This window comes from Equus przewalskii, chromosome 14 (genome assembly GCF_037783145.1).
Source record: "Equus przewalskii isolate Varuska chromosome 14, EquPr2, whole genome shotgun sequence".
Classification (NCBI taxonomy): domain Eukaryota; kingdom Metazoa; phylum Chordata; class Mammalia; order Perissodactyla; family Equidae; genus Equus; species Equus przewalskii.
The window spans coordinates 14736265-14750679 of record NC_091844.1 but is presented as its reverse complement, the minus strand read 5'-3'; the positions used below and the strand labels follow the sequence as shown (position 1 = coordinate 14750679).

Below are 14415 nucleotides of genomic sequence, written 5' to 3'. Positions count from 1 at the left end.
TCTAATTCTTTCACTATTTAAATGTCTTCAATTCTAGCTAATGTGTTCATGATAAAGTAACAATAATTCTGAAGTAAAATAACATCTTGATTTAAATTTGTAGTAAAAAAAAAAACCTAGTATAATAATTAACAATTATTGAGCACTTACTACACTGCCAGACATGTTGGATCAGTTCATTTCATCTTGATGTTAACTCTATGAAATGCTATTATCATCTCCATGAAACAGGTGAAAAAAGGGGACAAAGAGCTTAACTAACTCTGCTAGCAGATGACAGAGCTAGAGTCCAAAGCCAGGCAGTCTGATTGCCAGGACCACAGCTCTTAATCTTGTTGCTGTAATAGCTACACATGTGTTTGGTCTTAGAAGGAATCCGCAAATAGCCAAACTACTTAATAGTGTTAGCTGACGTAAAGAAGATTAAGAACCTCACCAACTCATGGATGGGATATGGGGGAGTTTACTGTAAAATGCTTTCAACATTTTTTGTATGTGTGAAATTTTTCATAATAAAAAGTTGAGAAAAAGAAACTTCATCAACACACCATTTAGTTAGTATTTTAAGAGATGATACAGAGAAACTGTTAAGGTCTAAAAGTTGCATTTCTAACATGCAAAAGTAAATATGAGTTACTTGAACTCCACAGGAGTTATTTTAACGTTTGTCAGGAAACGTAGCTGTCAGGCTAGGCCAGCTGAACCTATAATATGGGACTTGGTATTACGAGATGCTATGGGGTTTTCTTTTTATTGAACAATATTTTTTTAAGTGCTCAAAGGAAATTAGTCCAAACTTTCTATTGTACAGATTTTTAAAAGCACAGAGAGAGTTAAAAAGATCTAATCATGCATAGCTGGACAATGGGTCTCCCGTTTCATTTCAGGGTTGCAGAGAAGTCCATAAAGAGCAGTGCAGTTTAGGTAACAGTCTACTAGGTGAGCCTCCACATCAAAGCAGAAGGGGGAGAGAAAAGAGGAATGCTGGAAGAAAGGAAAACTGCTATGTTATTACTAAGGTTTACCGTTCAATTAAAACAAAAAGGGGCTAAGCACTAACACCCAGAATAGAGACTGGAATACTACTGAGGTAGCTGGCTGCCAGAACAGCAATTTTCACCTGTAGTTAAAGAGGAACCAAGCCAAAAACAAACAAAAAAACCTCTTATTTAATGAGGGTGCAGGGTTCTGACAAAGCGAGGTGACCTGAATCTGAAAATCAAAGTAAGAGTGTTAACAAGAACGATGATCAACAACAGAAGATTTCTTAAAAGGATTATTTAATGCTTTAAACTTGTGGCATGTTAAAACTGGTTACTTAAAAAGACATCACTGTAGGGGAGAAGAACAAAAGCTTTAGAACCAGTAAGCACTGGGTTCAAATTCTGCTTCCCGGTCATAGACTACCTATATAAACTTGTACAAATTATATCACCCCTAATATTCAGTTTCCTCACCTACAAAATGGGATTAATCAATATACCCTCACAGAGCTGTTTAAGGATTAAGGTACATAAAGTTAGGTAATTGCTTAGCACCGTACCTAGTAGATAGCGCTCAACTAAAGATTCCTTTCCTCCTGTGATTTACCTGAAACATACGTATTTGAATAGAATGAGTGTGACAGACTACAGGTACTTTCACAGAAATTAGGAAAGGTTATAAATCCAAGGCGCATGGATTCCAAGGAAATTTCCCTTATTTTCCTTCAGAGAATAACAATGAAAAACTATCTGAAACAAGTGAAAGTAGAAAAGAAGGTGGGGTAGACCAAGTGAGAGTTTGTTCCTGTGGGTATTTCTACTTTATCCTATCATTAAGCACCACCTAGCAACAGTCTGTGAGAAAGTCTCCCATACTTCCAAAGTCGCACAACGAAACACAAGATAGAGTATAATACCTACAGTTCATAGTGATTATAGTGACAATAGACGTCCATGACGATCCAGGGTAACTAAGAAAAGGATAAATTAGCAACAAGTTTACTTGGTAAGACAGGAAGGCATGCCATGTATTTCATTTACAGAGTTCCTTTGCAAATATTTACAATAGTTTCTGATAATAAAATATCTATTAATGCGTAATTCCCTGCCCTTATCCAAGACCAGATAGAAGAGAGAATTGCTGTATATTAATCTAAGAAATTAAGAATTTTTAAACATATTCTTAAACTTGTATGTTTTTACCATCATGAAGGAAAACCATACCATTCCTCACACAGCCTTTGTGCCATAAGCAGACAAACAGACATTACACGAATAAAACAAAACTGTGAATTAGCTTGCCACAGTTTTTGGGGGGACTATATTTTAAAAATTATTCTTTTTTATATTTCATTTACTATCTTGGGTATCTCATGAAGCTAAAATTTGTTTACTTTCATTCCCTTTCAATTTATCCTCTTGATTTAGGCTCTCCAGTGTAGGTTGGAGAAGCTAGGAATTCAACAGAAACAAATCTCAGCAAATAAACTATCCTTAGAATTTGAAAGCCAAAAAATAATATTCTAGGTATCATGATATCAAAACAAAAGTTGAAAAAGTCTTGTTAGGGGAATCTACAACAAACCAGATGAAATTGCCTGTGACCCACTAATATCCAAAAACGATACTTCTGTAAGTGTCTAATATCCCAAATTAACTGGTACCAGATTACCTATGATATGAGGTACACGGGCTCTAGGATTTGGAGTCGTTTTTTAAAAAGATATTCCAAAATTAGGCTTTGGCTTAAGTACACTGCTAAAATATGTTTCTCCATTCTGCCTCTGCCTACTTGGAGTCATTTCTGATATCCGTGAATGTGACATGAGCAGGGATTACATGATCATTAGGTAGTAGTATATCTAATCAGTGTAACAAGGTCACAGAAAGCCATGTCATTTGGATTTACTATTAGAATCTGAATATTCATTTTCCAAGTTAAGATGGTGTTTTAGATAAAACTTAGAATGAGAATCTCCGTGTGCGCTTTATATATTTAAATTTTATCAACTAGATGAAGTACAAATGTACATTAATGCAAGGGCAAAATGTTGCAATTAATGATGATTACGAAAACTATTTTATGTACAAAAGAAATTAACAATTTTCAAATAGACAAGTAGAAAAATAGAGTAATAATGTTGAGAGACTGAGTTAGGAGTTAGCTAATGACTTTAGGAATAATATATCCTTTCTGAGTTGACAAATGATTATGAAAATTTAAATAAGAGGGCCAGTCCCATGGCTGAGTGGTTCAGTTCATGCACTCCACTTCAGCAGCCCAGGGTTTCACTGGTTCGGATCCTGGGCGTGGACATGGCACCGCTAGTCAGGCCACACTGAGGCAGCATCCCACAGGCCACAACTAGAAGGACCCACAACTAAAATATACAACTATGTACTGTAGGGACTTAGGGAGAAAAAGCAGGGGGAAAAAAAGATTGGCAACAGTTGTTAGCTCAGGTGCCAATCTTTAAAAAAAATTAAATGAAATATAGAAAGCAGAATAATAGAAATTATATGTCACAATTCTAATTTTATTCAATTTGGCATACTACTACTCAGAACATTAAACAAAATAACATCTAAAGATATTTTTAATTTTAATTATTTAATTGCATGAATCTTTCAAGAAAAAATCTTATTTGAAAATTCACATCTTTTGCGAATGAATTAAAAACAGAATGTTAACTTTGCTACCTCAAAATTTCACAAGGAGAAAAAACTCCAAAGTTATGTGCAACATAATCAATTATCTTTGCTCCAGATATTCAAAAAAATATTTAAAAAGAAAAAGCTTACAGGAAAAAAATTTCCTCCAACAATCGTGTAGTTCACTCATCTCAGTTGAAAGCGACCCTCCATTCAGTAGCTATAATGTGCATCACAGCAATCACAGGAGTAATCTAGTAATAGGCAGTGCTGAGAAAACATTACGGCAGTGTAACATATTTTTAAAATTAGATCAGTAAAATTTCTAATAATAAATTGTAATAATTTGAGGGATAATAATTCAGACATTCACATATTCCAGAAGTTTAATCTATGATGATGATATTGGCTTTAGTCCCAGCTTTGGTGAAATACTGATTTTCACACTTGGACATGTGGTATTTAGGAAAAAAAACGCATACTTGGTACAATATACATACACACAGCCAAAATATGTAGGTATTTCTTACATAAATGCATTGTTCGCTTCTATTTTCATTTGCTTACACAAAATATAATTTTAAAATAGACTCCTATGTATGGTTAAAACTTGTATACAGTAGAAGAATTCTTGTTTTCTATAGCTAAAAATCTGCAGATCTAAGTTAGCTAGATTTAATTGATTTTATATTCTCTTAAAATATAATGTGAAAAAAATCAATATTCTTTGTAAATTCAACTTTTAATTCTTAAGATTTAGAAAAATCCTTTGTCATATAAGATGAACTTCTAACAACCTAGGATGAAATTGCTTGTGACCAAGTGATACCTAAAAAAAAAAAACCAACTCTTTTAAGTGTCCAATATCCCAATCCAGCATGAGATACCAGATTTACTGTCACTATGAGGCAATGGAGGCAATGGAAAGACTATACTGAAACTAAATGCCATAAGACACAGATTGTGGGTCTCACTCAGCTGCTTAGCCACCTTAGACAAGTTATTGATCCTCTAAGTCTGTTTTTTAAACTATAAAATGAAGATCTTAACATCTGTTCTGTCTATAGAGACCAAATAAACTACACTAAGTGACTTATAAACAGCAATATATGTATTAAGCATCATGAGTTCTAAATCTAGGTTCTTTATTTTTTACCACTTTTATAAATAGATTGTTATTGATTTTTATATGGTTTTATGTTATAATTATTAACTTAGGACGATTAACTTAGGACTTCCTATAAAAGCTCTTTGGGACTTCTTTGGTCATTTATTTGCCATTCAAGAATGTGAGTATGATTTCTGAAAGTCTAAGTACTAAAACAGTTTGTTTGAAGTATTAATGTTAAATCATGAACTCACATTTAAAAAAAAGCAAAGCAAAAGAAAACAAATATAAAATCATTTTACAATAAGGATTGCTCTTTGTCAAGAGTAACAATAGGGGCCGGCTCCGTGGCCGAGTGATTAAGTCCACGCGCTCCGCTGCAGCGGCCCAGGGTTCGGATCCTGGGCGCGGACATGGCACCGCTCGTCAGGCCACGTTGAGGCAGCGTCCCACGTCCCACACCTAGAAGGACATGCAACTAAGATATACAACCGTGTACGGGGGGGGTGGGGGGTGGTTTGGGGAGATAAAGCAGAAAAAAAAAAAAGAGTAATAATAACCTGCTGAAAATGCTTTTGCTAAAGTATTGGACAATGACTACTGTCTGGGTTGGTACATGGCAACAGCAGTCAAGTAACATCTCCCAGGACCCAAATACCTCAAAAAAGCTATTGGAAATAAGAATGCCCTCAGAAAGTTTTAACCGTAAAACCAAAACAACATGAAGCAGAACAGAGATTAGGAAGCCAGACACACAGGATCAAGTAAAAGATGACTAACTAAATTTAAGACATTAACATGCATTGAAAAGAAATGTTCCTATCAGAAAGAGGGGTTGGTTAGCCATGGAAGTGATGAAAAACGAGGGGTGGAAAGACAAATGTGGGCAGTGCTCATGTAAGCACTGCCCAGGAGAGAGGATATCCTGTAAGGCAGATGCTTGGCAGATGTATTACGGAGATGAAAATATCACTTTATCAGAGCCTGATGCCACTTAAAATTCTAGTCATTTATAATCAAATCCCTTGTTCTAATCCCATGCTCTTGTTTATTAGGTAACTTTTGGCAATTTGGTTTCCCACGTAGCATTCTACAGGGAGAGAATACTCCCTGATACAAACAATTAATCTTCGTTTTACATGACTAAATTGGCATTCTGACGTACACACACACACACACACACACACATTCTCTTGTGATGGGATGTCTGTCCTTTGGATAAAAGTGTGGGCTTTGGAATCAGATTACTTGAGTTACCACTGATTTACTCTGTGATCTTGGGAAATTTATCAATCTCAGCGTCTGTTTCCTCATTTGTAAAAAGGGGAAGTTGTGAAAATTAAATGAAATAATTCGTGTAAAGCACTTAAAGCAGAATCTGTCATATAGTAAGCACCAAATAAATGTTAGTCATTGTTATTATTTTTGAGCATGAATTAACATCCCCAAGTCTGATCAGCGCTGAGACTGATCAGTTTCTGAATCTGAAAAACTAAAGCGAGGCCACTGTGTTGAACAACTTCAGGGGGCATGTATGCACAAAAGAGTATTCTGGGAGCCCTAGACTGGAAGCTTGACCTGCTAAATTCAAGGTCACCCAGTTTTGTGAGTTTTTTTTGGTAGCCAGATTGCCAGTCTGTCCAGGTGAAAACCTGACTTCACTGTATAACAAGGGGCCACAGACTCAAATGCCCAAGTCGTCAGGCAGGTGAATGAGTGAAGCAGACATCAGGTGCTGAGTTTGCAAAGAAAGTATGAGTGATAGGACTGTGGAGCGTGGAAAACATAAGTCAAGCCTAATGGTATTCAAACACAAATATTTTTAAACACCTTGTCAGGCAAACAACAATGTGGGCAGATTTTAGGCCTGAAGGCTACCATTTTGCAAAGGAGGAAACAAGACACTAACAGATTGATAAATTTCCCAAGCACTCGTTAATTCAAGTTTTTAAATGTCCTAATTTAGTATATCCTGTGGCCAATTTTCAACCCTTACTTCCTTTACCTGCTCTGTGATCATCCCTTTCTTGAAACTTCCTCCTCCCTTGGCTTCTAGAAAACTTCTGTCTTCTTGGTGGTCTACTACACTCATACCTGAGTGATCTCATCATTTCAACGAACATCTCTGCTAAAAATTCCCAAGTCTTTATCTCCAGCTCTATCAACTCTAAGAAATATCTCATAAATTTTGCCTTTTGTCTCGTTTCTCATTGCCAAGATCCTCAATTTCTAGACTTACAGTAGCTTGACTCATTCCTTTCTTCCATGCGCCACATCCATCCATCAGCAAATCCTATTGGTTCTACCTCCAAATCATATTCAAAATCCAACCATTTTCACCTCCCTAGCCAAACCATCATCACCTCTCACTTAGATTTCTACAGCTTCCTTTTCACCATTCTTTTACAACAGCAAGACCCTGCCCAACTCTGTTCAAATCCTCCAGTGGCTCCCAGACCATTCAGAGTGAAACCCAAGTTCCCTACAATGGCTTACAAGGCCCTACACAATCCCCTGTTGCCCATCTAACTTCATCTCTTACTACTCTCCCCCTTGCATTCTTTTCTCTAGCCACTCTCTTCTCTTGTTTTTCCTTTAATTGCTCTAGGCTCATTCCTGGCTCTAGGCTTTTTACCTCCATGGTTACCTTTATCTAGAACGCTCTTCCCCCAAGATGTACTGGGTCTGGATTGCCATCTCATTTCAGGGCTTTGTTCAAATGTAACTTTTTCAGTAAGTGCTTCCAGAAACCCTATTTAAAACAGAAATACCCTCCACACACCCATAGGATGCCCCATCTCCCTTTCTACTTTATCATCATCTAACATATTTTTCATATTTATCACCTCTCCCTCCAAAGAAAATATAACCTCCAGTAGCTAAATGATTTTTTTCTTTACTACTGTTTTCCCCGAACCCATATTCAATACTAGGTGCTTAATATTTAATGAAAATCATTGAAAACTCCCTAACTTGTCTTCCTTCTACTGATCTCTCTTTCTGTAGTCCCCTTCCTCCTAGCCCCAAGTATCATGCCAAAAAACACACCTGATCATTCTCCTGCTTAAAAACTTCCATCAAATTTTTATATCCTTTAGGGTCCGACCCCTAATTCATTTAAGCCTTTTCCTCATTCTCCAAAATATGTTGTACACTCTTCACATACTAATACTTTTATCATCCCTGTACCTACCATGCCATCTCATTTCTTCATGCTTTTCATATTATTCTGCCTTTGCTTGGCTAAACTTAGTCATCCTCCAGACCTAGCTATTACATGATGCTTCCCTGAAGCTCCCATCTGCGCCACCACTGAATTCAGTTTATACTTCCATTATAACACTGATGCTGTAACTATGTATTTACCAATCTGTTTTTCCTACTAGATTCTAAGATCCTGGTGAGCAAGTTTAGCGATATTCTCTTCAGATTTGCTTCCCCAGTGCTTAATACTATAATTGGCACAGAAAAGTCTGTTGAACGAAAATGTAATGAACAAAACTTAAAAGTGAATGAGGGGTCGGCCCCGTGGCCGAGAGGTTAAGTTTGCGCTCCACTTCGGCAGCCCAGGGTTCTGCCGGTTCAGATCCTGGGCGCAGACATGGCACTGCTCATTAGGCCACACTGAGGCGGCGTCCCACATGCCACAAATAGAAGGACCCACAACTAAAATACACAACTATGTACTGGGGGGATTTGAGGAGAAATTAAGCAGGAAAAAAAAAGTGAATGAAATAATTTGTTTATGAGAGGCTGGGAAAAGAAAAACATCTTCCTAAGAGTCAAAGTGCTTTCCAACATCAAACCCGAACATGATGTTTAACTTGAGTTTTTTACATTTGCTAAAGAAAAACTCACTTTGATAGTTTTAACAATAAATTAGTAGATTCAGGAATCCAAAATAAATTAATGACAGAGTTTGGAAGATTTGGAGTTCTGGAGATTATTTGCACAACAATGCAAATGTAGTTACTACTGAACTGTACACTTAAAAATGGTTAAGACAGTAAATTTTACATGTATTTTACTACAATTAAAAATAAAATTAATAAATTAATGGCCTAGTGAGGGAAGGCATTTACTCCAGCAATAATAATTTACGAACCAGATATTGTGCAGAGCATCAAGTAAACTTTGATGTGAGAAAAGGCATCTGCAATTTTTAAAATTAAAATTACTGACTTATTAAAACAGGAGGGGAGATTGAATATCATCTAGTTCAACTACGTTATTTCACAAATAAGAAAAATGATGGAAAAGAAATTTAACCAAGTTAAAGGAAAAAACCAGGATCAGAACCCAGATTTTACTCAGAATGCAGGGCTCTCTTAAATGTAGCACATTACAATCCAAACAATTCAAGAAGTAAGGGCTAGAACTTATTGAATTGCTTCCCTGTGCAAATTTAATGAAGAGTGAAAATAATACCGCGGTAGGAGTCTGCATACCTGGGTTCTTATCCAGCCTCTATCTGCAGGATCTCAGACAAACTGCTCAACACTGTAGTACTATACTACCTCATGGGGCTAACAGAATCAAACGAAAGCTCTGTTACAAACGGAAAGCGTCATCATCTTCTCCATCCTCATTCCTTCGGATTCTCCAGTGTAATCTCTTAGCTATGTTTCAATCATTATGTGGGATGGGTAGAGAGGGGGGGAAACATAAACTGCTACATTTCTCACTAGCTGGAATTTTGTCGTTCTTGTTTTACCTAAGGAAGGAAAGTATGAAGAGGAGGGAAAGAAGGTGGGAAGATTGTTCATAATGAGCAAAGAATAACCTCCTCCTAAAAGAAATATCCATACCTCCTATCAACTAAAGATTTTAAGAACCACAAACTCATAGATTGTTCATGTTGAAATTATCTTTTTTCCCAGTGTGGGCCCTTAAACTTTTTACCTTTAGCATATATCAGAAAATTGTGTAATAGTTACTTGGGTATATATTTATCTTTCCTACTCTACTGCATGTGTCCAAAGCAAGGACTCATATTATTTAGCCTTTACAAGTTGCTTGTGAATTATTTTAATTGGGTCAACACCCAGCTGAAATATAAAGCTGAGTGGCTGAAGTCACGCCTATGCAAACTGGATGAAAGGGAAGAATGAATGAAAAAAGAGAGACAAGAATTATATCTCCCTTTGACTTGCCCAACTCCTACTCCAGCTCCATTATTTATTTCTAAAAACCTATGCAGAAGTCCTCTACTAACATTCTACATATCCACAAGTTTATTTATAGATATTTTTATATTAATAAAACTTTATAAAAATACAATGTTTTCACCTCAGGCATGAAAATATTTAAAGGAAGGTACTCCAAAGGAGTATTTTTTAAAAAGCTAATTCATTTAGCAAACAAATCTTATGCAAAACATTCACCATTTAAAACAATTTTAAAGCAAGAAACAATTTTTTTAAAGGAGAAAAAAACTGTTCATTCTACGAATTTCCATTTCCATTTAGAATCTCATTCTCACGTAAAGTATAATAATAATTTTAAATTTGTATAACCAAAGCGGTTGTAAATAAAAATCATAGATTTAACTTTTTTCCTACACTCATAATTAATTTTCAAAAATGTCATAAAAAGAATATCCTTGAGACAGTGCCTAGCTCCAAATACCAGAATTCATCTTCTCCACCTGATTCACAGAAACATTTTTTTTCTTTTGAGGAAGATCAGCCCTGTGCTAACATCTGCTGCCAATCCTCCTCTTTTTGCTGAGGAAGACTGGCCCTGAGCTAACATCCATGCCCATCTTCCTCTACTTTATATGTGGGATGCCTGCCATAGCATGGCTTGCCAAGTGGTGCCATGTCCACACCCAGGATCTGAACTGGCGAACCCTGAGCCGCTGAAGCAGAACGTGCACACTTAACTGCTCCACCACCAGCTGGCTCGATTCACAGAAACTTTTATTACAGTATAAAACAACTATAATATGGAAGCACAGAGTATCTGGGGATTCCACAAATTAGTCTCTATTTTTTGTGAGCAAGATTTGCCCTGAGCTAACATCCGTTGCCAATCCTCCTTTTTTTTCCCCCTTTGCTAGAGGAAGATTAGCCCTGAGCTAACCTCTGCACCAATCTTCCTCTACTTTGCACGTGGGATGCCTCCACAGCATGGCCAAGGAGTGGAGTAGGTCTGCACCAAGATCTGAACCCGTGAACCCCCAGCTGCCAAAGAGGAGCACAGAGAACTTTAACCACCCAGCCACAGGGCTGGCCCCCCACATATTAGTCCACTTCTTCCTGAATTTCTTAAGAATCACCCAGAACCTATTAAAAATACAGATTATCACAACCCACTCCTAGAGACTCTGAATTCAGTTGCTCTAGGCAGGAGAAAAATCTTTATTCCTCCAAGTGACTCTGATGATTAGCTAAGACTGGGAAACACTGATCTAGTATAGTGGTTCTCGATTTGGCACATATTAGAATTACCTGAGGAGCTTGTAAAATTCTTAAAAGCCAGGGTGATGCTTAGACCAATGGAAATGATACCAACACTTTTTTAAGAACTCCCCAGAGAAGGCTGAGAACCACTGATCTTGCAGAACTTGAAAACTTCTCATAGAACCCTCTTAGGAATTAAGAAACTAGGCTTGCTCAAGTTCGCAAAGCTAAGTGGTAGCTAAAAACCAGCTGAGCTGGAGCGAGAACCACTTCTCCTGACTCCTAGTTCACTTTGTTTTTTGGCATACTTTGGGGTTTTTTTGTTTTTTTATGTAGGTTGACAAAAAAAGTGTCAAAAAGATAAACCATCTCTTTTTGCTCAGAATAATACTGCGACTTAACAATTGCATATACGTTAAAATGAAGCTAGCCTTTCTGTTTCACAAAACACTAGAAAGTATTATTTCCTTAGTCCTAATATAAAACCAGAAAGGCTAAATATCACTACTATTTAAGCTTTAGTTCCTACCACTAAGCTGTTAATATATCTTACACAGAATTCTATAAATTTTTCTTAACTTCTAATTATTTTAAAATTTCAAATTCTTGTTAAAGTCTGGCATCCCAATTCCTTACTGGCAAAATTATTTTAATACCTGAACTTGGCCACATGGTTTCTTCCTTAGGCAGAATACATAATGCTACATATTGAAGTTGCTCTGTGAACTAACAGAACAGATTTCCTTCTTCCATACAAAAGATTGAAGTTCAGACTGCATTAGCAAAACCTCGTCGTGTTAGTCTGTCCACAGATATTCAGAGTGGGAAACTTCTCTGGCTATTAGTTACCACATTCCAAGAATTTTCTCATTTTAATAACAAGATAATGTTCAAAAAAATCATGAAGAATGTGTCAAATGCAAGCTTACATACCCATAATTTTTAAGAGTGCTTTTTACTTTCCAAAAATTACATGTTTAATTGACTTGCCTTCCGGCCATCTACTTTTATTATTACAATGCCAAAGTTGTTGAAATATTTTTATCCCTCTCAAGGTTACCAGATACACAGACATTTCAAATTTCAGTAATGCTGGTGATGTCTGCTTCTGGGTTAAAAAAAAAAAAAAAGTGCTTGGGACGCTCCACCAAAAGCAGATCACATCACTCCACCTTCAGCAACTTGTACACAGTCCGAACTACTGTACGATGCAGACTTCTGATTCCTTCTAGTCACAAAGGAGCAACTGCCAGGTTCTCGATTTTTAAATATTCTAAATGAGAATCAGGTGCAATGGATATGGTTCCGGTTATTTTAATTAATCAAAGCCATCCCTCTTTTTTTAAATGATGAAGACAGACATCAATGTAAATTTAAAAACCTAACCAAAACTCCACTATGCTATTTGCGCTATTTAAAATATGTAAATACCCCGAACTATTAAATGGAACCAACAAAGTGCCTGTTAGGGCAAAGCAAAAATTTAAAAATCAGAATCTGTTAAACGTTCAAACGATATCTAGTATTTAGAAAACCTGGCTAGACTGAATCATCCACGGAGTTCTTACTTTAGGAGAAAACTGCGCTACACTAAGCTTTGCAAAGCCTAAGCATTTTGTGTTAACACTGAAACTTGCCATTTCTAATTGGGGGTTGCTTAAAAATTTCTTTAAAAGAAACAAAAAAAATCAAAACCAAACATGTTTATTTTTAAGAGTGCGCTAGGGTAGGAGGCAGATAAAACACCGGTTATTAAAAATGCTTGGCGGGTCCCGTCGGGCAGCGGACGCCGGAGCCCAGAGAGGGAGGCGCGCCCCGCCCGCCCGCTCGCCCGGCGGGACCGCAGCCCCGAGCCGCACGCGGCAGCGCCCGGCGCCGGCGGAGCCCGCCCGGGGGCGGGGGGCTCGCACGTGCCGGCCGGGGGCGGGGCGGGCCGGCCGGAGCGGCCCCCGGCGCGGGGAGGCGGGCGCGGCCGGGCCGGCCTCCCCCGCGGCCGCCAGCCAGGCCTTCAGAAGGGCGCACGTCACGGAACGGATGGCGCCACACCGCGCCGCGGAAGTCATGCAGGAGGCGCGCGGCCCCGGCCCGCTCCCGCCGCCCCAGCCCCTCCTCTCAGCCGACAGAAAGACAGACAAGAAGGGTTCCCGACCTGTCGTGCCCTGCATGTTCACAGTCTGTCATGTTTGGTCAAGAACGGGGCGGGGCTGGAGGGCAGGTCTGCGAGGCCGGCGGCGGCGGGGCGCGGGGAGGCCCCCTGCTCCGCCTGCGGGCACCTGCTCCCGGCCGCCGCCGAGAGGTGACGAAGTGGGAAAAACTCACGGTTACTAGTGAGCGACACAGACACAGACTTTCCAGTCTATTAACAACCACGCCAGAGAGGTGGGGCTCTAACTGCACACACTGGGCAACGGCCCCGCGCTGCCGGCGCTGCCGCTTTAGTCTCTATTCGCCGCCGGTGGCTGAGGCTTGGGAGCGGCCGGGCGGGCGGCGTGCAGCGACGCGGGGATTTGGACAGTGGCCGTAACGGTGATTTCTCCTCACCAACATGGCGGCACCCGAGACAGGCGGCTCGATAAAATGGCGCCGGCCGCAACACCTAGCCCGGGACTAAAGGGCAGAAGAGATTCCTCCGCGAGCCCCGGCCCTTGCCCAGCCCGCCGCGGCCGAGCGCGTTGGCTATTGGAGGACACGGCACGTCAATCACCTTCAGGGGCGGGCCTCCAGCCTTCTCTGTGAAGCGGCGGAGGCGGCAGCCTGATGGCGGGGACGGGCGGCGCTTGGGGTGGTTCGAGGCGGGGGAGGTGGCCCGCGCGACCCGGGCCGTCCGCCCACCTGGTCCGCGGTCCCTGCGAGGCGCTGCCGCCCGAAGGCTGAGTAGTTCCACATGCACCCTAGCTGACGGTCCCGCAAAGCCATTACCAGAGATGGGGCAATAAAGAACACGCGGTTCTTGAGCCTTCTATGTTTTAAAAAAAACCGTCGTTGTTTAAATAATGGGGAAATGTACTTTCTCATTCAAGGTTGCAGCGGTTCTCTTTTTGTGATGTTTAGTGCTCAGAATCGCCTTTTGAGTGAAATAGCTGACATGTAACTTCTGATTTAATGCTAAATTTACCTACCCGATTACTAATAATAAAAGAAAAATAGCTATTGAGAGAATTATATAAGCTTTAAATTATTTCGTGAAAATATTTAGCATTTTACATGAAAAATATATACAAGTGTTTTATAAATAAAAGCTAGGCATTACATTTCTTTACGTTTATGA

At 39.3% G+C, this 14415-nt stretch overlaps 1 protein-coding gene across 4 annotated transcripts in view; it reads right to left on the bottom strand.

Annotated features, from left to right (window-relative positions):
- ZC3H6 (zinc finger CCCH-type containing 6) overlaps positions 1–13756 on the bottom strand; it is a 68379-nt gene extending 54623 nt beyond the window's left edge. For 2 of the 4 annotated variants that reach the window (XM_070573609.1, XM_070573610.1), the window contains exon 1: positions 13297–13756. In XM_070573609.1, the coding sequence (XP_070429710.1) occupies positions 13297–13328 (32 nt within the window). In that variant the 5' untranslated portion in view covers positions 13329–13756. The remainder of the gene's footprint in view (positions 1–13296) is intronic. The other 2 variants (XM_070573612.1, XM_070573613.1) reach the window with 2 other exon arrangements.
- Positions 13757–14415: the final 659 nt, after the last annotated feature.